At 47.6% G+C, this 25,369-nt stretch overlaps 1 protein-coding gene across 2 annotated transcripts in view; it reads right to left on the minus strand.

The window, feature by feature from the left end:
- The window catches only part of LOC140481056 (protocadherin-16-like), a 367,181-nt gene that overhangs the window by 16,595 nt on the left and 325,217 nt on the right, over nt 1-25,369 (minus strand). For both annotated transcript variants that reach the window (XM_072576651.1, XM_072576652.1), the window contains 3 exons: nt 6,995-7,206; nt 6,044-6,195; nt 5,343-5,473 (listed from right to left, as the gene is read on the minus strand). In XM_072576651.1, the coding sequence (XP_072432752.1) occupies nt 5,343-5,473; nt 6,044-6,195; nt 6,995-7,206 (495 nt within the window). The remainder of the gene's footprint in view (nt 1-5,342; nt 5,474-6,043; nt 6,196-6,994; nt 7,207-25,369) is intronic.

The following is a 25,369-nucleotide window of genomic DNA, read 5'->3' on the forward strand; positions in this document are numbered from 1 at the left end:
AGAGGATCCTAGGATAAATGTCATCAGGCCCAGGGGACTTATCTATTTTCATCCTTTCCAGTATTCCCCGGACCTCTTCCCTACATACCTCAAAGCCATCCATTCTAATCACTTGTGACTCAATATTCACATCAGCAACAACGTCCTGTTCCTGAGTGAATACTGACGAAAAGTATTGATTTAGTGTCTCTCCAATCTCCTCTGCCTCCACGTACAACTTCCCTCTACTATCCTTGACTGGACTGATACCTACCCTAGTCATCCTTTTATTCCTGACATACCTATAGAAAGCCTTTGGGTTTTCCCTAAGCCTACCAACCAAGGACTTTTCATGTCCCCTTCTCGCTGCTCTTAGCAAAGATGTGAAGATGGTAAAAGAGGGAGAGGTGTGGCATTGTTGGTCAAGGACAGTATTACAGTTGCAGAAAGGATGTTTGGGGACTCGTCAACTGAGGTAGTATGGGCTGAGATTAGAAACAGGAAAGGAAAGGTCACCCTGTTGGGAGTTTTGTATAGGCCTCGGAATAGTTCCAGAGATGTAGAGGAAAGGATAGCAAAGATGATTCTCGATAGGAGTGAGAGGGACAGGGTAGTTGTCATGGGGGACTTCAACATTCCAAATATTGACTGGGAACACGATAGTATGAGTACTATTGATGGGTCAGTTTTTGTCCAGTGTGTGCAGGAGGGCTTCCTGACACAGTATGTAGACAGACCTACAAGGGGCAAAGCCACATTAGATTTGGTACTGGGTAATGAGCCTGGCCAGGTGTTAGACTTGGAAGTAGGTGAGCACTTTGGTGATAGCGATCACAATTCTGTTATGTGTACTTTAGTGATAGAAAGGGATAGGTGTATACCACTGGGCAAGCATTACAGCTGGGGGAAAGGCAATTACGTTGCGATTAGGCAAGATTTAGGAAGCATAGGATGGGGAAGGAAACTGCAGGGGATGGGCACATTAGGAATGTGGAGCATATTCAAAGAAAAGCTCCTGTCTGTCCCAGATAAGTATGTACCTGTCAGGCAGGGAGGAAGCTGTAGAGCGCGGGAGCCATGGTTTACAAAGGAAGTGGAATCTCTTGTCAAGAGATAGGAACAGGCTTATGTTAGGATGAGACGTGAAGGCTCAGTTAGGGCACTTGAGGATTACAAGGTAGCCAGGAAAGACCTAAAGAGAGAGCTCAGAAGAGCCAGGAGGAGACATGAGAAGTTGTTGGCGGATAGGATCAGGGTAAACCCAAAGGCTTTCTATGGGTATTTAAGGAATAAAAGAATGACGAGAGTAAGATTAAGCCCAATCAAGGATAGTAGTGGGAAGTTGTGTGTGGAGTCAGAGGAGATAGGGGAAGCACTTAATGAATATTTTTTGACAGTGTTCACTCTAGAAAATGACAATGTTGTCGAGGAGAATACTGAGATACAGGCTACTAGACTAGGTGGGATTGAGGTTCACAAGGAAGAGGTATTAGAAATCCTGCAGAGTGTGAAAATAGCTAAGTCCCCTGGGCCAGATGGGATTTATCCTAGGGTCCTCTGGGAAGCCAGGGAGGAGATTGCCGAGCCTTTGGCATTGATCTTTATATCGTCATTGTCTACAGGAATAGTGCCAGAAGACTGGAGGATAGCAAATGTGGTTCCCCTGATCAATAAGGGGAGTAGAGACAACCCTGGTAATTATAGACCAGTGAGCCTTACTTCAGTTGTTGGTAAAGTGTTGGAAAAGGTTATAAGAGATAGGATTTATAATCATCTAGAAAAGAATAATTTGATTAGGGATAGTCAGCACGGTTTTGTGAAGGGTAGGTCATGCCTCACAAACCTTATTGAGTTCTTTGAGAAGGTGACCAAACAGGTAGATGAGTAAACCGGTTGATGTGGTGTATATGGATTTCAGCAAGGCGGGTGTTCGATAAAGTTCCCCACAGTAGGCTATTGTACAAAATGCGGAGGAATGGGATTGTGGGAAATATAGCAGTTTGGATCAGTAATTGGCTTGCTGAAAGAAGACAGAGGGTGGTGGTTTATAGGGTGGACAAGGAGAGCCTTTTTCCAAGTATGGTGTCGGCGAGCACGAGGGGACATAGCTTTAAATTGAGGGGCGATAGATATAGGACAGATGTCAGAGGTAGGTTCTTTACTCAGAGTAGTAAGGGTATGGAATGCTTTACCTGCAACGGTAGTAGATTCGCCAACTTTAAGTGCATTTAAGTCGTCATTGGACAAATATATGGACGCACATGGAATAGTGTAGGTTAGATGGGCTTCGAATTGGTATGACAGGTCAGCGCAACATCGAAGGCCGGAGGGCCTGTACTGTGCTATGTTCTATGTTCTCACTGGAGCAAATAAGGATGAGAGGTGATTTGATAGAGGTGTACAAGATGATGAGAGGCATTGATAGAGTGGATAGTCAGAGAGTTTTTCCCAGGGTGGAAATACCTAGCACAAAGGAGCATAATTTTAAGGTGATTGGAAGAAGATTTGGGGGAAATGTCAGCGGCAGGTTCTTTACACAGAGAGTGGTGCATGTGTGGAATGCACTGCCAGCAGTGGTAGTAGAGTCAGAGATATTAGGGACATTTATGCAACTCTTGGATAGGCACATGGATGATAGTAAAATGAAGGGTCTGTAGTTGACCTTAGAGTAGGATAAAATGTCAGCACAACATCAAGGGCTGAAAGGCCTGAACTGTGCTGTACTATTTTAGTTACTACTTCCTTCCTGTCCACTAACCTCCTCATTTGGTTCCCATCCCCTGCCACATTAGTTAAAACCCTCCCCAACACCATTAGCAAAAGCACCCCCAAGGACATTGGTTCCAGTCTGTCCCAGGTATAGACAAGCTAATGTGTAATAGTCCCACCTCCCCCAGAACCAGTCCCGATGTTCCAAAAATCGGAACCCGTCCCTCCTGCACCATCTCTCAAGCCACGTATTCATGTTGCCTATTCTATCATTCCTACTCTGACTAGCACGTGGCACTGGTAGCAATCCTGAGATTACAACTTCTGAGGTCCTGCTTTTTAACTTGGTTCCTAACTCCCTAAATTCTTCGTGGAGGACCTCATCCCATGTTTTACCTACATCATTGGTGCCTCTATGCACCACAACAACTGGCTGTTAATCCTCCCCCTTGAGAATTTTCTGCAGTTGTTTTGAGACATCCCTCCCCGTGCACCTGGGAGGCAACATACCATCTGGGAGTCTCGTTTTCGACCACAGTACCGCCTATCTACTCCCCTTACAACTGAATCCCTATGACTATAGCCCTTCCGCTCTTTTTCCAGCCCTTCTGTACAGCAGAGCAGCCACGGTGCCATAAACCTGATTACTGCTGCCTTCCCCTGGTGAGCCATCTACCCCAACAGTATCCAAAATGGTATACCTGTTTTGGAGGGAGATGACCAGAAGGGGACACCTACACTGCCTTCCTGCTCTTTCTCTACCTTTTGGTCAGCCAATCCTTTTCTCCCTCAGCAATTCTAATCTGCGGTGTGACCAATTCATGAAACATTGGTGACAACGGCACGGTGGCTCAGTGGTTAGCACTGCTGCCTCACAAGGCCAGGGACTCAGGTTTGATTCCAGCCTCGGGTGACCGTCAGTGAGGAGCTTGTACATTCTTCCCGTGTCTGCGTGGGTTTCCTCCCACAGTCCAAAGATGTGCAGGTTAGGTCAATTGGCCATGCTAAATTGCCCCATAGGGATGTGTAGATTAGGTGCATTAGTCAGGGGTAAATGTACAATAATAGGGTAGGGGAATGCGTCTAGGTGGGTGACTCTTTGGAGGGTCAGTGCGGAGTTGTTGGGCCAAACGGTCTGTTTCCACACTGAAGGGAATCTAATTCTACACTTACTGATATTGTATCTCCTGAGCACGCTGTGTCTGACAAGACTCCAGAGACAACTATGCCAGAACATCAGAATGAGAAACCCATGGGACATTCTATACTTTATCCTTTCATTCTTTCAAGAATAATCTGGTCAGCAAGGTTTGTTTCAACTGACTCTCAGGGTGAAAATGTGAGTGTCAATGTGAAGGTGGTAGGTGTGAGAATGAATAAATGTGAAGGTGTCAGTGAGGGTGCATAAATGTGATTGAGAGTGTGTAGGTGTGAAAGTGTCAGTGTGAGTGAGGATGTATGAATCATAGAGTCATTGAGGTCTACAGCATGGAAATAGGCCCTTTGGCCCAACCTGCCCAGTTTCTACAATAAACTAGTCCTATTTGCTCCTGTTTGGTCCCTATTCCTCCATGCCTATCCATCCACGTACCTGTCTGAATGTTTCTTAAATAACAACATTGTACTCACCACCTCAGGCAACCCGTACCAGGCACTCACCACCCTCTGTGTGAAAAAAATGCCCTCTTGGATCTCTCCCCTCTCATCTTAAACCTATGCCCTCTAGTTTTAGACTCCCCTACCCTGGGGAAAGCTATTCACTATCCGCCTTATCTATGCTTCTCATGATTTTGTAAACCTCTGTAAGGTCACCCCCAGTCTTGTACACTTCATGGAAAAAAGCTCCAGCCTGTCCAACCTCTCCTTATAACGCTAATCTTCCAATTCAGGTAGCATCCTCGTCAATCTTTTCTGCTTCTTTATAGTTTAATATTACCCTATTGATAGTAGGGTGACTAGAATTGCATGCAGTACCCCAAAGGCGACCTTACCAATATCTTGTACAGCTGTGACAAAATGCCCCAACTCCTGTACTCAATGCTCTGACTGATGAAAGCAAGCATGCCAAAAGCCTTCTTCACCACCCTGTCTACCTGTGACTCCACTTTCAAGGAGCTATGAACCTGTACCCTAGATCTCTTTTTTCTACAACACTTCCCATGGCCCTTTCATTGACTGTCTAAGTCCTATCCTGGTTTAACCGACCAAAATGCGACACCTTGCATGTATCTAAATTAAACTCTATCTGCCATTCCTCAGCCCACTGGTCCAGTTGATCAAGATCTCGTCGTATTTCCAGGTAACCTTCTTCACTGTCGACTATACCACCAACCTTGGTGTCATCTGCAAACTTTATAACCATACCTCCTAAATTCTCATCCAAGTCACTTATATAAATAATAAATAATAGTGGACGTGCAAAGGTTTAGGGAGAGATTGTGTAAGTACGAAGGTATGAGTGAGATTGCATTAGCCTGAAGCTGTGAGTGTGTGTGAGTGTGAAGGTGTGAGTGAGTGTGTCAGTGTGAGTGTGAATATGTGAGTGAGCATGAGTGTGAAGGTGTGAGTATGTGAGTGTGTATGTACGGATGTGTGAGTGTGTGGGTGTGAAGGTGTGTGAGTGTGTTGAGGTACAGAGGGGGGTGGTCACTCACTCTCTGGAACGCGCACCAGCTTTGGCAGTGGGATGGTGGGACTGTTGTCATTCAGGTCGAGGACAATGACGGTGAGTGTAGCACTGCCCATGAGCCGTGGTGACCCTCGGTCTGTAGCTGATACAATCAACCTGAAATTACAAGGAGAGAAAACATTCGTAAACCATCAAAAACATTCAGTAAACATCAAACCCCCATAACGACATATCATCAGGAATGTGACGAGCAGACAGTCTTGGGTTGGTCAATGTGGGTGTGGCCAGTGTGGGTGCGGCCAGTGTGGGTGCGGCCAGTGTGGGTGCAGCCAGTGTGGGTGCGGTCAGTGTGGATGCGGTCAGTGTGGATGTGGTCAGTGTGGGTGTGGTCAGTGTGGGTGCGGTCAGTGTGGGGGCGGTCAGTGAATGTGTGGTCAGTGTGGGTGCAGTGTGTGGATGTGGTCAGTGTGGGTGTGGTTAGTGAGGGTAATGTCAGTGTGGGTGTGGTCAGTGTGGGTGCGGTCAGTGTGGGTGCAGTCAGTGTGGGTGTGGTCAGTGTGGGTGCGGTCAGTGTGGGTACGGTCAGTGTGGGTGCGGTCCGTGTGGGTGCGGTCAGTGTGGGTGTGGTCAGTGTGGGTGCAGTCAGTGAATGTGTGGTCAGTGTGGGTGCAGTGTGTGGATGTGGTCAGTGTGGGTGTGGTCAGTGCAGGTATGGTCAGTACTTACTGAGTCTGTGGCCAGACCTCTCGGTCCATGATAGCAGCTGTGCTGATGTGGCCAGTCACGGGATTGATGTGGAAGAGGTCACTCTGGGCTGAAGCTGCGATTGTGTAAGAGACTTCCCCATTCTGGCCCTGGTCCAAATCATTTGCCAAAACCTGAGAGGCACAAATCACCAGGTGAGAGCAGTCAGTGTCTGGACACATCCCGGAGAGAGAGAGTGGGAAACGGGCTGCAGGATCTGTAACAGATACCTCCCTGCTGTAGAGAGTTACCTGTGCCTGTGCCTGGGCTGTACCTGTGCCTGGGCTGTGCCTGTGCCTGTGCCTGGGCTGTGCCTGTGCCTGTGCCTGGGCTGTGCCTGTGCCTGTGCCTGGGCTGTGCCTGTGCCTGTGCCTGTGCCTGTGCCTGTGCCTGGGCTGTGCCTGTGCCTGTGCCTGGGCTGTGCCTGTGCCTGTGCCTGTGCCTGGGCTGTGCCTGTGCCTGTGCCTGGGCTGTGCCTGTGCCTGGGCTGTGCCTGTGCCTGTGCCTGTGCCTGGGCTGTGCCTGTGCCTGTGCCTGGGCTGTGCCTGTGCCTGTGCCTGGGCTGTGCCTGTGCCTGGGCTGTGCCTGTGCCTGTGCCTGGGCTGTGCCTGTGCCTGTGCCTGTGCCTGGGCTGTGCCTGTGCCTGGGCTGTGCCTGGGCTGTGCCTGTGCCTGTGCCTGGGCTGTGCCTGTGCCTGGGCTGTGCCTGTGCCTGGGCTGTGCCTGTGCCTGGGCTGTGCCTGTGCCTGGGCTGTGCCTGTGCCTGTGCCTGGGCTGTGCCTGTGCCTGTGCCTGGGCTGTGCCTGTGCCTGGGCTGTGCCTGTGCCTGTGCCTGGGCTGTGCCTGTGCCTGGGCTGTGCCTGTGCCTGGGCTGTGCCTGTGCCTGTGCCTGTGCCTGTGCCTGGGCTGTGCCTGTGCCTGGGCTGTGCCTTACCTGGGTGATGGGAGTGCTGTAGCCACGGGCCTCCCAGATGAAAGTGACATAGTTCTGCAGCTGGAACTGTGGCAGGTTATCATTGACATCATGGAGACTGAGAGTGACGGCCGTGAACACAAAGGAGGACGTAGACTCCGCTTTAACCACAAGTCGCATTTTTGGTGTTTGTTCATAGTCAAGTGCTGAGGGGCTCTTCACTGTGATGTCTCCTAGCAACAGCACAGAGACCGGTTACTGTTTGAGTACATCACCCAAACATACAAACCATTTCATCAGATACACCATCAGCAATTCATATAACCCATCACACTAAACACCCCGCAAACTGATTGACATTAATATTTCAAACGAGAGCAAGCAGGTACACAGCAAGATCCCATAAAACGGACTGAAATGAAAGGAAATCCCCTTAGAGACAGGCAAATAAGTAAGAGATTCTGCTCAAAATTCCAGACGTAACAGGGACAACACTCTGCAACAGAGTCTTATCAAATATTCAATCCCTTAGCACTGACTCTCTGACTGTGCGGCAATCCCCCATCACTGACCATCCGACAGTGTGGCACTCCCTCAGCACTGACCATCCGACAGTGTGGCACTCCCTCAGCACTGACCCTCCAACAGTGCGGCACTCCCTCAGCACTGACCCTCTGACAACGCGGCACTCCCTCAGCACTGACCCTCCGACAGTGCAGCACTCCCTCAGTACTGACCCTCTGACAGTGTGGCACTCCCTCAGCACTGACCATCCGACAGTGCGGCACTCCCTCAGCACTGACCCTCTGACAGTGCGGCACTCCCTCAGCACTGACCCTCTGACAGTGCGGCACTCCCTCAGCACTGACCCTCTGAGAGTGTGGCACTCCCTCAGCACTGACCCTCCGACAGTGTGGCACTCCTTCAGCACTGACACCCTGACAGTGCGGCAGTCCCTCAGCACTGACCCTCCGACAGTGCGGCACTCCCTCAGCACTGACTGTCTGACAGTGCGGCACCCCCTCAGCACTGACCCTCTGACAGTGCGGCACTCCCTCAGTACTGACCCTCTGACAGTGCGGCACCCCCTCAGCACTGACCCTCTGACAGTGCGGCATTCCCTCAGCACTGACCCTCTGACAGTGTGGCACCCCCTCAGCACTGACCCTCTGACAGTGCGGCACTCCCTCAGTACTGACCCTCTGACAGTGCGGCACTCCCTCAGTACTGACCCTCTGACAGTGCGGCACTCCCTCAGCACTGACCCTCTGACAGTGCGGCACTCCCTCAGCACTGACCCTCCGACAGTGCGGCACTGCCTCAGCACTGACCCTCTGACAGTGCGGCACTGCCTCAGCACTGACCCTCCGACAGTGCAGCATTGCCTCAGCACTGACCCTCCGACAGTGCCCACTCCCTCAGCACTGATCCTCCGACAGTGCCCACTCCCTCAGCACTGATCCTCTGACAGTGCAGCAGTCCCTCAGCACTGACCCTCTGACAGTGCCCACTCCCTCAGCACTGATCCTCTGACAGTGCCCACTCCCTCAGCACTGACCCTCTGACAGTACGGCACTCCCTCAGCACTGACCCTCTGACAGTACGGCACTCCCTCAGCACTGACCCTCCGACAGTGCAGCACTCCCTCAGCACTGACCGTCTGACAGTGCGGCACTCCCTCAGAACTGACCGTCTGACAGTGCAGCACTCCCTCAGCACTGACCCTCCGACAGTGCTGCATCTTTTTTATCGTCTTAAAAACAGTAAATTGTTTTTGTAATCTCTCTCCCTCTTGCTTTTCTGTTCTGCCTGTTTGTTAGTGAATAACAGCGAACCATATTTCCAGCCTGGCTCTGTTATGGAGTGTTTACTATCTCAGTCTGTCTGTAGTCACTCGCCAAACCTCAGAGCTGAGAGACCGTGCTCCATGGAAAGACTTCCATCTTTGAGCTGTGAATCACTGCTCCCTCATTGGATTGTGCTGGCACGGAAAGTGTGAGGCAGCTTTCCCTGATCAAAGTGGGTTATGGGATCCTGACGGGCCTGATTCACTGTCAGCTTCAAACCCCATTCTCTCAAAGTAGCACATGGAAACAGACTTAACATTGCTCAGAGAGAGGAGACTCACACACACACAGATACACACACACACACACACACACGCACACAGATATACACACACACACACGCACACAGATATACACACACACACAATCAGACACACACTCACTCACAGATACACACATGCACAGATACAGACACACACACTCACACACACACATTGATACACACACACACAGCCAGACACACATACACAGACATACACACACCCACACACACAGATACACACACACACTCACATACTCACAGATACACATACAGTCAGACTCACACATTCACTCACAGATACAGACACACACACACTCACATTGATACACACACACACACATAGTCAGACACACACACACACAGTCAAGACACACACACACTCACACACACAGATGCACACACACACACACACACACAGACACACACTCAGATACATACACACATACAGATACACACTCAGACACACATACCCACCCACACACATACAGACACACACTCAGACACACCCACCCACACACACCCACACTCACACACACACAGTCAGACACACATACTCACACACACAGATACACACACACAGTCACACACACAGGCACACACACATACACACACACAATCACACACACAGATACACACACAGTCAGACACACACACTCACAGATACACACACACACTCAGATACACACACAGACTCACGCACTCACTCACAGATACACACACAGTCAGACTCACACTCTCACACTCACAGATACACACACGCACAGGTACAGGCACACACACACACTCAGAGATACACACATATTTATACTCACACATACACACAAAAACATACACACACACAAATACACACACACACTCACAGATATACACACACAGTCAGACACACACACACAGATATACACACACACACTCACAGATACACACAGTCAGACTCACACACTCTCACAGATACACACACAGATATACACAGTCAGACTCACACATATACTTGCAGATACACACACACAGTCAGACTCACACACACAGTCAGACTCACACACACATAGACCCACACACACACTCACACATACACAGATACACATACACACTCACAGACACACACACTCGCAGATACACACACAGTCAGACTCACACACACACTCACAGATACACACACTCACAGATACACACACACAGATACACACACAGTCAGACTCACACACACAGTCAGACTCACACACACACACTTACAGATACACACACACATAACCATGCGCACAGACTCTGATAGACACACACACACTCAATCACAAATACACATTTACACACACACTCATCCAACTCCTGCTCATCTGCAAATTACATATAAACCACTGCCTGAAAAAGCAGCTCTGTAAACAACACACACATTGAGTCAGTAATGTGCTTTTTAAAAAATGTAGCAATCCTGCAGCAATCCTTGATTATTTTTCATTTCAGTCCAAAATCAAATGTACAGAAAAATAAAGAGATACAGTCGATACATTCTTGTGTAGTGATTAGTTTCCTGGCAAGATCAACATTTATTCACTCAAATATAAACATTATACTGATACAGAAACTGAGGCTGCAGGATCACTGGAGGGTGACTAAGGGGATTAGAGCCAGAGATTGCAGCAATAACTGGTGAGTGAAGCAGAAGATGTGGGTTTGTTTGCATCAACCTTTACAGAAGCTATAAATAATTCAGACAGTATTAGAGGAGTGAGAGGGTCAGAAAGGACCAATCACAAAAGGGATTCAGTGGGGTGGAGCTGAGAAACATCAACAGGCAGTAAGTATTGCTGAGAGTATTTGTCAAACATCTAACATGGGGTAATTAAGTTAAAATTCACACAGCACCAGGTTATAGGTATATTTGGAAGCACTAGCTTTCAGAGTGCTACTCCTTCATCAGGTGATTGTGGAGTATAAGATCGTAAGACACAGAATTTACAACAAAAGTTTAAAGTGTGATGTAACTGAAATTACATATTGAAAAAGACCTGGATTGTTTATTCAGTCTCTCATCGTTTAGAATGGGCATGTTGGTTACAGTTCTTTCATATGTAAATTCCAGAACTTTCTAAAAGTTACATTCTCAAATGAACTTTAACAATAGGTGCCACGTTGGCCAAGATAATGCACTGAAGGTGTGAGGTACCCTGTGTGAGGCTGTCTGTGCCACAATGGTCAGACTGATTCTAATCTAAAACAGGGATTTACAGAATCTTACATGGATTCATTCAGTTTTTGAGCAAAATAAAATGCAATTCTGCAAGTATAAATTCACCCACAAACTTAAATGTGTATGTGTGCATGTGGATGTGTGTGTGGTGGGAGTAATGAATGTCTGTGAGTGTGTGTATGTGTATGTGCGCTTCCGTGTGTGTGTGCGTTTGTGTGTGTGTAGGAGTGTCTGTGTGTGTGTGAGAGTGTGTGTGTGTGTGTAGGAGTGTCTGTGTGTGTGTATAGTGCAATGGTGGTCACCTGTAATGTGACATGAACCCAAGGTCCTGGTTGAGGCCCTCCCTATGGGTACCGAACTTAGCTATCAGCCTCTGCGTGGCCACTTTCCTCTGCTGCCTGTCCCGAAGTCCACCTTGGAGGATGGTCACCCGAAGGTCAAAGGCTGAATGTCCTGGACCACTGAAATGTTCTTCAACTGGGAGGGAACCCTCCTGTCTGTTGATTGTTGTGCGGTGCCCATTCATCCGTTGTCATAATTTCTCGCCAATGTACCATGTCTCAGGGCATCCTTGCCTGTAGCGTATGAGATAGACAATGTTGGCCAAGTCACATGAGTACCTGCCATGTACATGGTGGGTAGTGTCCCACGTGTAATGGTGGTATCAGTGTAGACACTCTGACACGCCTTGTAGTAGTTGCCACAGATGGGTTGTGCGCTGTTGTGGTTAATGTTGTCCTGAACGCTGGGCAGTTTGCTACGAACAATGATCTGTTTGAGGTTTGGCGGTTGTTTAAAGGCAAGCATTGGAGGCATGGGGAAGGTCTTGGCGAGGTGCTCATCCTCATTGACAATGTGTTGCAGGCTGCGAAGAACATGACATAGTTTCTCAGGTCCTGGGAAGTGCTGGAAAATGAAGGGTACCCTGTCGGTTGTAGCTCATCTCTGTCTCCTGAGGAGGTTATTATGGTTCCTCGTTGTGGCACGTTGGAACTGCTGATTGGTGAGTTGAGCATCGTATCCTGTTCTTATGAGGGCATCTTTCAGTACTTCCAAGTGCACTACAATCACCTGAACAAGGAGCAGCGCTCCGAAAGCTAGTGCTTCCAAATAAACCTATTGGGCTATAACTTGGTGTTGTGTGATTTTTAACTTTGTCCACCCCAGTCCAACACCAGCTCCTCCAAATCGTGGTAAGGTAACGTATGGGACAAATCAGGAGATGAATCATGCATGTTTTAACGAGCTCTTTTATAAGAGTCAGTAGCAAAGCCAGCATTTATTGCCTGTTTCTAATTGTCCTCAAACTGAGTGGCTTGCTCAACCATTTCAGAGGGCAGTTAAGAGCCACCCACATTGCTGTGGGTCTGGAGAAACTCAGCAAGTCTGGCAACATTGGAGAGAGGAACAGAGTTAATATTTCAAGTCCAATGATCATCTTCAGAACTGGTTGTATCAAACTCGAAATATTCTGCCTTCTCTCCACTGATGCTGCCAGAACTAAAATGTTTCTCCAGTATTCTCTATGTTTATGTGTTTCAGTCTCAGTGCTCTCTGGTGGGTCTGGTGTCATGTATAGGTCAGACCAGGTAAGGAAGTCAGATTTCCCTCCCTAAAGGGAAAACCAGATGAATTTTTATGTCGATTTATGGTGGTTTCATGGTCATAGAGTCAGAGATATACAACACGGAAACAGACCCTTCCATGCCGACCAGATATCCTAAGTTAATCTAGTCCCATTTGACAGAATTTGGCCCATATCCCTCCAAACCCTTCCTATTCATGAAACCATCCAGATGCCTTTTAAATGTTGCAATTGTACCAGCCTCCACCACTTCCTCTGGCAGCTCATTCCATACACGTACCACCCTCTGCGTGAAAAGTTGCCCCTTAGGTTTCTTTTATATCTTTCCCCTCTCACCCTAAACCTATGCCCTCTAGTTCTGGACTCCCCCCACCCCAGGTAAAATACTTTGTCTTTTTTTTAGATTAGATTAGATTACTTACAGTGTGGAAACAGGCCCTTTGGCCCAACAAGTCCACACCGACCCGCCGAAGCGCAACCCACCCATACCCCTACATTTACCCCTTACCTAACACTACGGGCAATTTAGCATGGCCAATTCACCTGACCTGCATATCTTTGGACTGTGGGAGGAAACCGGAGCACCCGGAGGAAACCCACGCAGACACTGGGAGAACGTGCAAACTCCACACAGTTAGTCACCTGAGGCGGGAATTGAACCCGGATCTCTAGTGCTGTGAGGCAGCAGTGCTAACCACTGTGCCACCATGCCACCCATCCATGCCCCTCATGATTTTATAAAGCTCTATAAGGTCACCCCTCAGTCTCCGACACTCCAGGGAAAACAGCCTGAGCCTATTCAACCACTCCCTCTAGCTCAAATCCTCCAACCCTGGTAACAGCTTTGTAAATCTGTTCTGAGCCATTCAATATCAATGGGAACAGTTTTCAATTCCAGATTGCTAAATGGAATATAATTTCCACCAGGTGCTGTAGTGGGATTTGAATGCATGACCTCAGAGCATAAACCTCATGGTTGACTTTAATCTACAGAGAAACTGAGTGAATCTAACCGATGCTAATGCTATGGGGCATGAATTCAAGGAATTGGTACAAGATTGATTTCTGGAATAGTATTTTGAAGAGCTAATGCAGGATTGGGGTATCTTGGATTTGGTCAAAAGCTGTTTTCAGAAAAGGTGACCATAACAGGATAGAATAAACCGGAGATTTGAATGTGACACAGTTCATTTTGAAATCAGGGCAAAATAAACTATGACGGTATGAGAGGCAAGGGTGGGTTAGGAAAATCCACAAAAATTGGACAGTAGAAAAGCAATAGTAGGTATTTAAAGGAAGACTAAAAGGTCTACAATAGATAAATATTCATCTAAGGTACAAGCATCCAATGGGAAAGGTGATTCAGCCAAGGGTAATAATCGTCAGGAATCCTGATGAAGGGCTCCGGCCCAAAACGTCGATTCTCCTGCTCCTCAGATGCTGCCTGACCGGCTGTGCTTTTCCAGCAAAGCAGTCTCGGTTCGACAGCATGGAGACAGGCCCTTCGACCTGAACGTCCACCCACGCTAACCCCATTTCCCTGCATCTGGCCCAGGTCCTTCACATTCTTTCCTATCCAGGTATTTGACCAAATGCCTTTTAAATGTTGTTAATGTACCCGCCTCAACCACTTCCACTGGCAGCTCATTCCATTTGTGTACCACCCTCTGTTTAAAAAAGTTGCCCCTCAGGTTCCCTTTTATTCTTTCCCCTCTAACCTTAAACTGATACACTCTAGTCCTCGATTCCCCAACCCTGGGAAAAAAAATTAAGTGCATTCACCCTATCTGTGCCTCTCATGATCTTGTACACTTCTATAAGATCGCCCCCTCAGTCTCCGCGCTCTAAAGAAAAATCGTCCTCGCTTGTCCAACCTCTCCCTATAACTCAGACCATTGAGTCCTGGTAACATCCTTGTAAATTTCTTCTGCACTCTTTCCAGTTTAATAACATCCTTCCTATAGCAAGGTGACCAAAACTGAACACAATACTCTAACTGCAGCTTCACCAGTGTCATGTACAACTGCAACATAACTTCCCAACTTCTACACTCAATGCCTTGACTGATGAAAGCCAGTGTGCCTGTCTACCTGTGACTCCACTTTCAGAGAACAGTGCACCTGAACTCCAAGGTCCCTCTGTTCCACTACACTCCTTAAGGCCCCCCCATTCACCGTGAAACTCTTGCCTTGATTTGATTTTCCAAAATGCAAGACCTCACACATCTCCATTTGCCATTGCTTGGCCCACTTCCTCAGCCAATCAAGGTCCTGCTGCAACTTCTGATAACTTCCCTCATTGTCCACGATACCTCCTATTTTAGAGTAATCTGCAAACTTACTAATCATAGTCAACACGCTGTGGCACTGGAAAGGCACAGCAGGTTAGACAGCATCAGAGGATGAGGAGAATCAATACTGCAGACATAAGCCCTTGATCAGGAATGTGAAGGGGAAGGTGGCTGAGAGATAAATAAGGGGTTGGAGGGAAGGTAGTTGGAAAGGCAATAAGTGAATGCAGGAGCAAAATATATTTTCGTCCCCACCCTGATCTGCATTCCTCAGAGACTATTCCCACCGTGACTGCCTCAGTAGGTCTACACCTCACACCAACCCACCCTCCACACCTGGCACCCTCCCTTGCTGCCGCACAAGGTGTAAAACCTGCTCCCACATCACCTGCCTCACCTTCCCCCTCACCCTCTCACCTCCCCCCACCTCCCACTCTCCTCCCTCACCTCCTCCTCACCTCCCCCTCACTCCCCTCCCTCACCTCCGCCCTCACTCCCCTCATCTGTCACCCCCCTCACCTCCGCCCCACCCCCCCCACCCCCTTACTCCCCCTCACTCACCTCCCCCTCACCCCCTTCACCTCCCTCCCTCACCTCCCCCTCACTCCCCCTCACCTCCCCTCCATCCCCTCACTCCCCCTCACTCACCTCCCCCTCACCCCTTCACCTCCCTCCCGTCACCTTCCCCCTCACCCCCCTCCCGTCACCTTCCCCCTCACCCCCTCCCGTCACCTTCCCCCTCACCCCCCTACCGTCACCTCCCCCTCACCCCCCTCCCATCACCTCCCCCTCACCTCACCCCTCGTCCCCCCCATCCCACACATCCCCCCTCACCCCCCTCCCTCACCTCCGTCCAAGTCCCCAAAGGAACTTTTCACATCGAGCAGAGATTCTCCTGCACATTCACCCCCTTCATCCGCTGTGGCCTTTGGTAATTATAGACCAGTGAGCCAGACTTTGGTTGTGGGAAAAGTGTTATAAGAGATAAGATTTATCATCATCTGGAAAGGAATAAGTTGATTAGAGACAGTCAACATGGTTTTGTGAAGGGTAGGTCGTGCCTCACAAACCTTATTGAGTTCTTTGAGAAGGTGACCAAACAGGTGGATGAAGATAAAGTTGCTGTGGTGTATAAGGATTTCAGTAAGGCGTTTGATAAGGTTCCCCGTGGTAGGCTATTGCACAAAATACGGAGTCATGGGATTGAGGGGGATTTAATGGTTTAGATCAGAAATTAGCCAGCTGAAAGAAGAGAGAGGGGTGGTTGATGGGAAATGTTCATCCTGGAACTCAGTTACTATTGGTGTACTGCAAGGATCTGTTTTGGGGCCACTGCTGTTTGTTATTTTTATAAATGACCTGGATGTGGGCATAGAGGATGGGTTAGTAAATTTACGGATGACACTAAGGTTGGTGGAGTTGTGGACAGAGTGGAAGGATGTTGTAGGTTACAGAGGGACATAGATAAGCTGCAGAGCTGGGCTGAGAGGTGACAAATGGAGTTTAATGCGGAAAAGTATGAGGTGATTCACTTTGGAAGGAGCAACAGGAATGCAGAGTAGTGGGGTAATGGTAAGATTCTTGGTAGTGTGGATGAGCAGAGAGATCGCGGTGTCCATGTACATAGATCCCTGAAAGTTGTCACCCAGGTTGACAGGGTTGTTAAGAAGGCATACAGTGTGTTAGTTTTTATTGGTAGAGGGATTGAGTTCTGGAACCATGAGGTTATACTGCAGCTGTACAAAACTCTGGTGCGGCCACACTTGGAGTATTGTGTACAGTTCTGGTCACCGCATTATAGGAAGGATGTGGAAGCTTTGGAAAGGGTGCAGAGGAGATTTACTGGGATGTTGTCTGGTATGGAGGGAAGATCTTATGAGGAAAGGCTGAGGGACTTGAGACTTCATTAGAGAGAAGAAGGTTGAGACGTGACTTAATTGAGACATATAAGATGATCAGAGGGTTAGATAGGGTGGACAAGGAGAGTCTTTTCCCTCAGATGGTGATGGTTAGTACGAGGGGACATAGCTTTAAATTGAGGGGTGATAGATATAGAACAGATGTCAGCAGTAATTTCTTTACTTAGAGAGTAGTAGGGGCATGGAATGCACTGACTGCAACAGTAGTAGACTCGCCAACTTTAAGGGCATTTTATTGGTCATTGGATAAACATATGGATGAGAATGGGATAGTGTAGGTTCGGTGGGCTTCAGATTGATTTCACAGGTTGGCACAACATCGAGGGCCAAGGGGCTGTTCTGTGCTATAATGTTCTATGTTCTCTTGATGTGGTCTCCTCTACATCAGAGAGACCAAGCGCCAACTCACAGAATGTTTCAGGGAACATCTCTGGTCCACATGCACCAAACAACCCCACCGCCCTATGGCCAAACATTTAACTGCCAAATCAAAGCCACCCGCCGACTGGAGGAACAACGTTTCATCTTCTGCCTTGGGACACGACAACCACACAGCATCAACGTCAATTTCACCTGTTTCCAAATCTCCCCTCCCCCCACCTCATCCCAGATCCAACCCTCCTACTCGGCACCACCGTCTTGAACTGTCCTACCAGTCCATCTTCCTTTCCACCTATCTGCTCCACCTTCACCACCAACCTATTACAATCACCTCCTACCTGCATGCACCTATCACTATCCCACCTACCTCCTCCTAGCCCTACACTCAACCCTCTATTTATCTCTCAGCTCCTTTCCTCTTCCTCATTCCTGATGGAAGGCTTTGGCCTGAAATGTTGACTCTCCTGCTCCTCGGATGCTGCCGGACTTGATTTTCCAACACTTCTTTCTCGACTCTGATCTCCAGCATCTGCAGTCCTCACTTTCTCCAAACTTACTAACTATGCCTTGTACATTCTTATCCAAATCATTGATACAGATAACAAACAGAGATGGGCCCAGCACCGACTCCTTAGGCACTCCACTGGTCACAGGCCTCCATTCCACTATTACCCTCTGCTTCCCACCATCAAGCCAATTGTGTATCCAGTTTGCTAGCTCCCCCTGGATTCCATGCAATCTAACCCTCCAGAGCAGCTTATCATGTCAAAGGCCTTACTGAAATCCATATAGACTATGTCTACCGCCCTGCCCTCGTCAACCTTCCTGGTCACCTCATCAAAGAACTCAAACAAATTTGTGAGGCATGATCATGGGTGGTGTTCCCATATTTGTTTTCTGGAGTTTTGAAGAATGAGAGGTGATCTCTTGAAACCTACAAAATTCTTCAAGGGTGTGACAGGATGTTTGTAGTTGGGATGTTCTCTTGGCCGGTTAGTCCAGTATCAGGGGACATAATGTCAGGGTAAGGGGCAGGCTATATAAGACTGAATTGATGAGCAATGTTTTCACTCAAGAGAGCAGTGAATGTTTGGAATTCCCTTTTTCAGAGGCTGTGGAAGCTCAGTCATTGAGAAGATTCAAGACAAAGATTGATAGGTTTCTCATCAGTGATGCATCAATGGAGAGGGCGATAATGCAGGAAAATGGCATTGAGGTAGATGATCAGTCAGGATCTGGGCTGGCATTGCAATCTTGGGAGGCTGAATGGCCTCCTCCTGTAACTATGAGCATAAAATGTTAGATACGGGAGTGAAAAATCTCAAGCTGTTTAGCATATCTTACAATGGATAAATTCTAAGGCCCCGATGAAGTATATCTTAGATGTTCAGCGAAACTAAGGAAGAAATAGCTTTAAGTCTTAGCCTCATATAAAGTCAAAACACTGAGGAGGCTAGAAATCTGAAATCAAAACAGAGAGTGATAGAGAAACTTGGCAACTCTGGCAACATTGTAGAGAGAAACAAAGATAATGTTTCACGTTCAGAGACCATCATCAGAACAGGTTGTACCAAACTTAGAACAGTGACTCTGCTTTCTCTTCACAGATGCTGTCAGCAGTGTTGAGTTTCCCCAGTATTCCCTGTGTTTATTTGATTTAGTCTCAGTCCTCTCTGTGGGCAGGAGTGTTACTGATGGATGATGGACATTGTGTTCTGTGGTCAGAGAGAATTTGAAAATTGTTCAAAGACACATTTTGTTAAAGCTTTTTATCCCGCTCTCATCAGGACAATTTGCAAGAAATACTAATTACCAGTGAACCTTCTCAATGACTGAGCTTCCACAGCCTCTGAGAAAAGAATTCCAGAGATTCAATGCCCCCTTGAGTGAAGACATTGCTCATCAATTCAGTCTTAAATATTCTGCATTAGTGGTGCTGGAAGAGCACAGCAGTTCAGGCAGCATCCAACGAGCAGCGAAATCGACGTTTCGGACAAAAGCCCTTCATCAGGAATAAAGGCAGTGAGCCTGAAGCGTGGAGAGATAAGCTAGAGGAGGGTGGGGGTGGGGAGAGAGTAGCATAGAGTACAATGGGTGAGTGGGGGAGGAGATGAAGGTGATAGGTCAGGGAGGAGAGGGTGGAGTGGATAAGTGGAAAAGGAGATAGGCAGGTAGGACAAGTCCGGACAAGTCAAGGAGAAAGTGCTGACCTTCCTCAGTGCATGCCCCAGCTCAGCACTCATATCCCAGTGAAAATAACCTCTGGAAACAGAGATCAGCATGTTTCTGACATCACTGGGCATGGGGATAGGATTGAAGGACAGTGAGAGGGGAAGGATTCACTTCCCTTTGTCTGGAAGTCAATAACCAGGGACATTAATTTAAATCAATTGGTTGACGCATGGAAGAGGGTGATGGCTGGAACTCACTAATTTGAAGGCTGAGAGGGGGAAAAGTCTCATCACATTGAAGACACACAGACTTGGTATCCCATAAGGTTGTAGACCAAGAAATGGGATATGGTATTGAAATGGGTAGCTCTTTCACATCTAGTAAGGACAGAATAGGCTGAAGGGCCTACTCTGAGCCATAAATGCTTCTGCAGTTTAATGATGAGTTCAGTAACCTACCCGTGAACATTGGCAGTGTTACTGTTAATTCCTGGTCTCTCAATTTATGTTTCTGTATAAGTTTTGAAACTGTGTTTTTGGGACCTAAGCATCACTGGTTAGACCAGTATTAATGCCCATCCCTCAATGTCCTTGAACTCAGCAACTTGCTCTGGATTTCAAAGGGCTGCTCTGAGCGAGCCATTGCAGTAGAGCTACCCATGGGCCTGACCAGGTAAAGTTGGCAGGTTTCCTTCCCTAAATGGCATTAGTGAACCAGATGGGTTTTTACAACAATCAACAATAGTTCCTTCGTCACCATCACTGTGGTTAGCTTTCAATTCTAGATGTTATGAATTGAATTTTAATTGCTATGAAATGAGTTGAATCCATGTCCCATGTGTGAGTGTGCACAAAGATACAAACATTGTGTGTGAGCAGGCACGTCAGTGTGCACATCCCTCTGATTGGATTATACTATATTGGCCCCCAATAACCACCGAGACATTGAGGAACAAATATGTTAGCAGGTTATGGAAAGATGCAAATATAACAGGATTGTCATAGTGAGTGACTTTAATTTCCCCAATATTGACTGGGATTCCCTTACAGCAAGAGGCTTAGAGGAGGCAGAATTTGTTAGATGTATCCAAGAGGGTTTCTTGAAAGAGTATGTGGATAGTCCAACTAAAGGAGGAGCCATACTGGACCATGAGCTTGGTCGGGTGACTGACCTTTCAGTGGGAAAGCATTTTGGAAACAGTGATCACAACTCCTTAAGTTTTAAGATAGCTTTGAATAAGGATAGGTCAGGACCTTGTGCGAAGGTACTATTTTGCCGAGAGGTGCGAGGGAGGAGCAAAGGACTTCTGGAGAGTTTTTATGTGGGTGGGATCTTGCAGAATGTGGCAGGTGAGAGACACGACACATGTCTCTGCCAACTACATCAGTGGGAAGTGCACCCAACTCCAGCTCCTCAAAAACCGAGTTAGGGAACTGGAGCTGGAGCTGGATGAACTATGGATCATCTCGGATGCTGAGGGGGAAATTGAGAGGATGTACAGGGAGGTGGTCACTCCTCAGACACAGTATAAGGACAGCTGGGTTACAGTCGGGGTAGGAAAGGGAACTGACAGTCAGAGCAGGGATCCCCTGTGGCCATTCCCCTCACCAATAAGTATACCGTTTTGAATACTGCTGGTGGGGACAGCCTACCTGGGGAAAGCCATAGTTGTCAGGTCTCTGGCACTGAGCCTGGCACTTTGGCTCAGAACATAAGGGGGGAGAATAGAAAAGTGCTAGTGGTAGGGGACTCAATAGTTAGACGGATTGACAAGAGATTTTGTGGTCAGGACCGGAACTTCCGGAAGGTGTGTTGCCTCCCTGGTGCCAGGGTCCAGGATGTCGGCGATTGGGTTTATAGGATTCTGAAAGGGGGAGGGTGAGCAGCCAGAAATCGTGGTACATTAATGGCACCAATGATATAGCCAGGAAAGGGATTGGGGATCTGAAAAGTGACTACAGAGAGTTAGGTTGGATGCTGAAGAACAGGACGAGTAGAGTAGTGATCTCAGGTTTGCTATCGGTGCCACGAGATAGTGAGATGAGGAACAGGCAGCGAATGCAGCTTAACATGTGGCTGTGAGGCTGGTGCAGGAGGGAGGGCTTCATATACCTAGACCATTGGGATACCTTCTGGGGAAGGTGGGACCTGTACATGAAGGACGGGTTACACCTGAACTGGGGGGGGGGCACAAAAGTCCTGGGTGGGAGATTTGCTCGTGTGATTCGGGAGGGTTTAAACTAGTTTGGCAGGGGGGGTGGGAATCAGAGCCACATGTCTGAGAGGGGGACAGTGACAGGATGTATGGAATCTATCAGGAAGGTTTCTCATGTGATGAAACAAAGGGATCTGTTAAAGTGTGTCTGCTTTAATGCAAGGAGTGTCTGAAATAAGAGTGACAAACTTAGAGCATGGATCAGTACTTGGGGCTACGATGTTGTGGCCATAATGGAGACGTGGGTTCCACTGGGGCAGGAATGGTTGCTCGATGTTCCAGGGTTTAGAACATTTAAAAAGAATAGGGAGGGTGGAAAAAGAGGAGGGGGTGTAGCATTGCGAATCAGAGAGTGCATCACAGCTACAGAAATAAAGGTTGTTGAGGAAGGTTTGTCTACTGAGTCAGTGTGGATGGGAGTTAGGAACAGCAAGGGAACAGCCACCACATTGGGGGTTTTCTACAGACCACCTAATAGCGGTACAGAGATTGAAGAGATTCTGGAAAAATGCAGATGTAGCAGAGTTGTTGTTATGGGTGATTTCAACTTTCCCAATATTGACTGGAACCTCCTAAGTGCAGGTGGTTTGGATGGAGCTGTTTTTGTCAGGTGTGTTCAGGAGGGTTTCCTTACTCAGTACGTGGACAGAGCAACGAGGGGAGAGGCCATTTTGGATTTGGTGCTCAGCAATGAGCCAGAACAGGTCTCACTGTGGGAGAACACTTTGGTGAGAGTGATCACACTGCCTCACATTTACCACAGCCTTGGAGAGAGAAAGGAGCAGTTACTGAGGGAAGATATTTAATTGGGGAAAAGGAAATTATGATGCTATCAGACAGGAGTTGGGAAGTACAGATTGGGAGCAACTGTTCCACAGAAAGGGCACAGCAGACATGTGGAGACTATTTAAGGAGCAGTTGTTGCGAGTGATGCACAAATTTGTTCCTCTGAGACAGGTAAGAAGAGGTAAGATTAAGGAACCTTGGATGACGAGAACAGAGGAGCTTCTCGTCAAAAGGAAGAAGGCAGCCTACATAAGGTGGAGGAAGCAAGGATCTAGCACAGCTTTAGAGGATTACAGGCTTACTAGAAAGGAGCTCAGAAATGGACTGAGGAGAGCCAGGAGGGGGCACGAAAAAGGCTTAGGAGAAAGGATTAGGGAGAACCCAAAGGTATTTTTCTCATACATGGGGAATAAAGAATGATCAGGGAGAAGGTAGGGCCAATCAGGGATAGTGGAGGGAACTTGTGCGTGGAGTCTGAGCAGATAGGGGAAGCCCTAAATGAGTTTTTTGCTTCGGTTTTCACTAAGGAAAGGACCTTGTTGTAAATGAAAACTTTGAGGAGCTGGGATACAGTCTTGACCAGGTAAGATTGATGAAGTTGATGTGCTAGAAATTTTGGAAAACATTAAGATTAATCAGTCCCCAGGGCCAGACCAGATTTATCCCAGGCTGCTTCAGGAAGCGAGAAAGGAGGTTGCTAAGCTGCTGGCGAGGATATTTGCCTCCTCACTCTCCATGGGAGTCGTACCAGAGGAATTGAAGGAGGTGAATGTTGTTCCTCTTTTCAAGAAGGATAATAGGGAAATCCCTGGCAATTACAGACCAGTCAGTCTTACATCTGTGGTCAGCAAAGAATTGGAAAGAATTCTGAGGGATAGAATTTATGACTATTTGGCAAAGCATAGTGTGATTAAAGGCAGTCAGCATGGCTTTGTGAGGGGCAGGTCATGCCTCACAAATCTTACTGAGTTCTTTGAGGAGATGTCTGGACGAGGAGTGGATGAGGTGTATATGGACTTCAGCAAGGCATTTGATAAGGGTCCCCATGGTAGGCTCATTCATAAAGTCAGGAAGTATGGGATACAGGGAGATTTGGCTATCTGGATTCAGAATTGGCTGGCTGACAGAAGGCAGAGAGTGGTTGTAGATGGAAAGTATTCTGCCTGGAGGTCAGTGTTGAGTGGGGTCCCTCAGGGCTCTGTTCATGGGCCTATGCTCTTTGTAGTTTTTTTATAAATGACTTGGATGAGGAGGTTGAGAGGTGGGTTAGTAAAATTGCTGATGACACAAAGGCTGGAGGGGTCGTCGATAGTATCGAGGGCTACTGCAGGCTGCAGCGCGACATAGACAGGATGCAGAGCTGGGCTGAGAAATGGCAGATGGAGTTCAACCAGGATAAATGCGAAGTGATGCATTTTGGAAGGTCAAACTCAAATGCTGAATATAGGATTAAAGACAGGATTCTTGGCAGTGTGGAGGAACAGAGGGATCTGGGTGTGCAAGTACGTAAATCCCTCAAAGTTGCCACCCAGAGTTGTTAAGAAAGCATATGGTGTTTTGCCTTTCATTAACAGGGGGATCGAGTTTAAGAGCCGTGAGGTTTTGCTGCAGCTCTACAAGTCCCTGGTGAGACCACACTTGGAATATTGTGTCCAGTTCTGGTCACCCTACTATAGGAAAGATACAGAGGCTTTGGAGAGAGTGCAAAGAAGGTTTACCAGGATGCTGCCTGTACTGGAGGGCTTGTCTTATGAAGAAAGGTTGAATAAGCTGGAGTTTTCTCTCTGGAGAGAAGGAGGAAGAGAGGAGACCTGATCAAGGTGTACAAAATAATGAGAGGAATAGATAGAGTCAATAGCCAGAGACTTTTTCCCAGGGCAGGATTGACGGGTACGAGAAGTTATAGTTTGAAGATATTAGGAGGAGGGTATAAAGGAGACGTCAGAGGAAGGTCCTTTATGCAGAGAGTTGTGAATGCATGGAATACGTTACCAGCGGTGGTGGTGGAAGCAGAGTCACTGGGGACACTTAAGCAACTGCTGGACATGCACATGGAGAGCAGTGAGTTGAGGGGTGTGTAGGTTAAGTTACTATATTTTACATTAGGACTAAACCTCGGCACAACATCGTGGGCCAAAGGGCCTGTTCTGTGCTGTACTTTTCTATGTTCTATGTTCTAAACTGGAGTGAAGGCTAATTATGTCAGTATTAGGCAGGAGCTAGGGAGTGTTAGTTGGGAGGAACTGTTATCAGGCAAGTTCACATCTCACAAGAGGAATTGTTTAAAAACCTACTGGGAAGAGTTCAGGACAGGCATGTTCCAGTAAGGAGGAAGGGCAAGGATGGCAAAGTAAGGGATCCTTGGATAACGAGGGAGGTTATGAATTTAGTCAAAAGAGACAAAGGAGCAAATGTAAGTTTTTGGAAGGTAAAATCAGACAAGGCCCACGAGGAATATACAGAAAGCAGGAAGGAACTCAAACTGGAAATTAGGAGAGAGAGGAGGGGCTTTGAAATGACCTTGGCAAGTGGAGTTAAAGAGATTTCCAAAGCATTCTGTAGACACATTAAAAACAAGAGGAGAGAGAAAGTAGGACCACTCAAGGATATAGGTGGAAACTTGTGCTTGGAGGCAGAGGGTGTGGGTGAGATTCTAAGAGTAGTTTGCATCAGTATTCACCCAGGAGAAGGATGTGGAGGAAAGAGAGATTAGTGTGGAACATACTAATATGCTAAGGTATTTTGAGATCAAGA

This window comes from Chiloscyllium punctatum, chromosome 9 (assembly GCF_047496795.1).
Source record: "Chiloscyllium punctatum isolate Juve2018m chromosome 9, sChiPun1.3, whole genome shotgun sequence".
NCBI classification, from domain to species: Eukaryota; Metazoa; Chordata; class Chondrichthyes; order Orectolobiformes; family Hemiscylliidae; genus Chiloscyllium; species Chiloscyllium punctatum.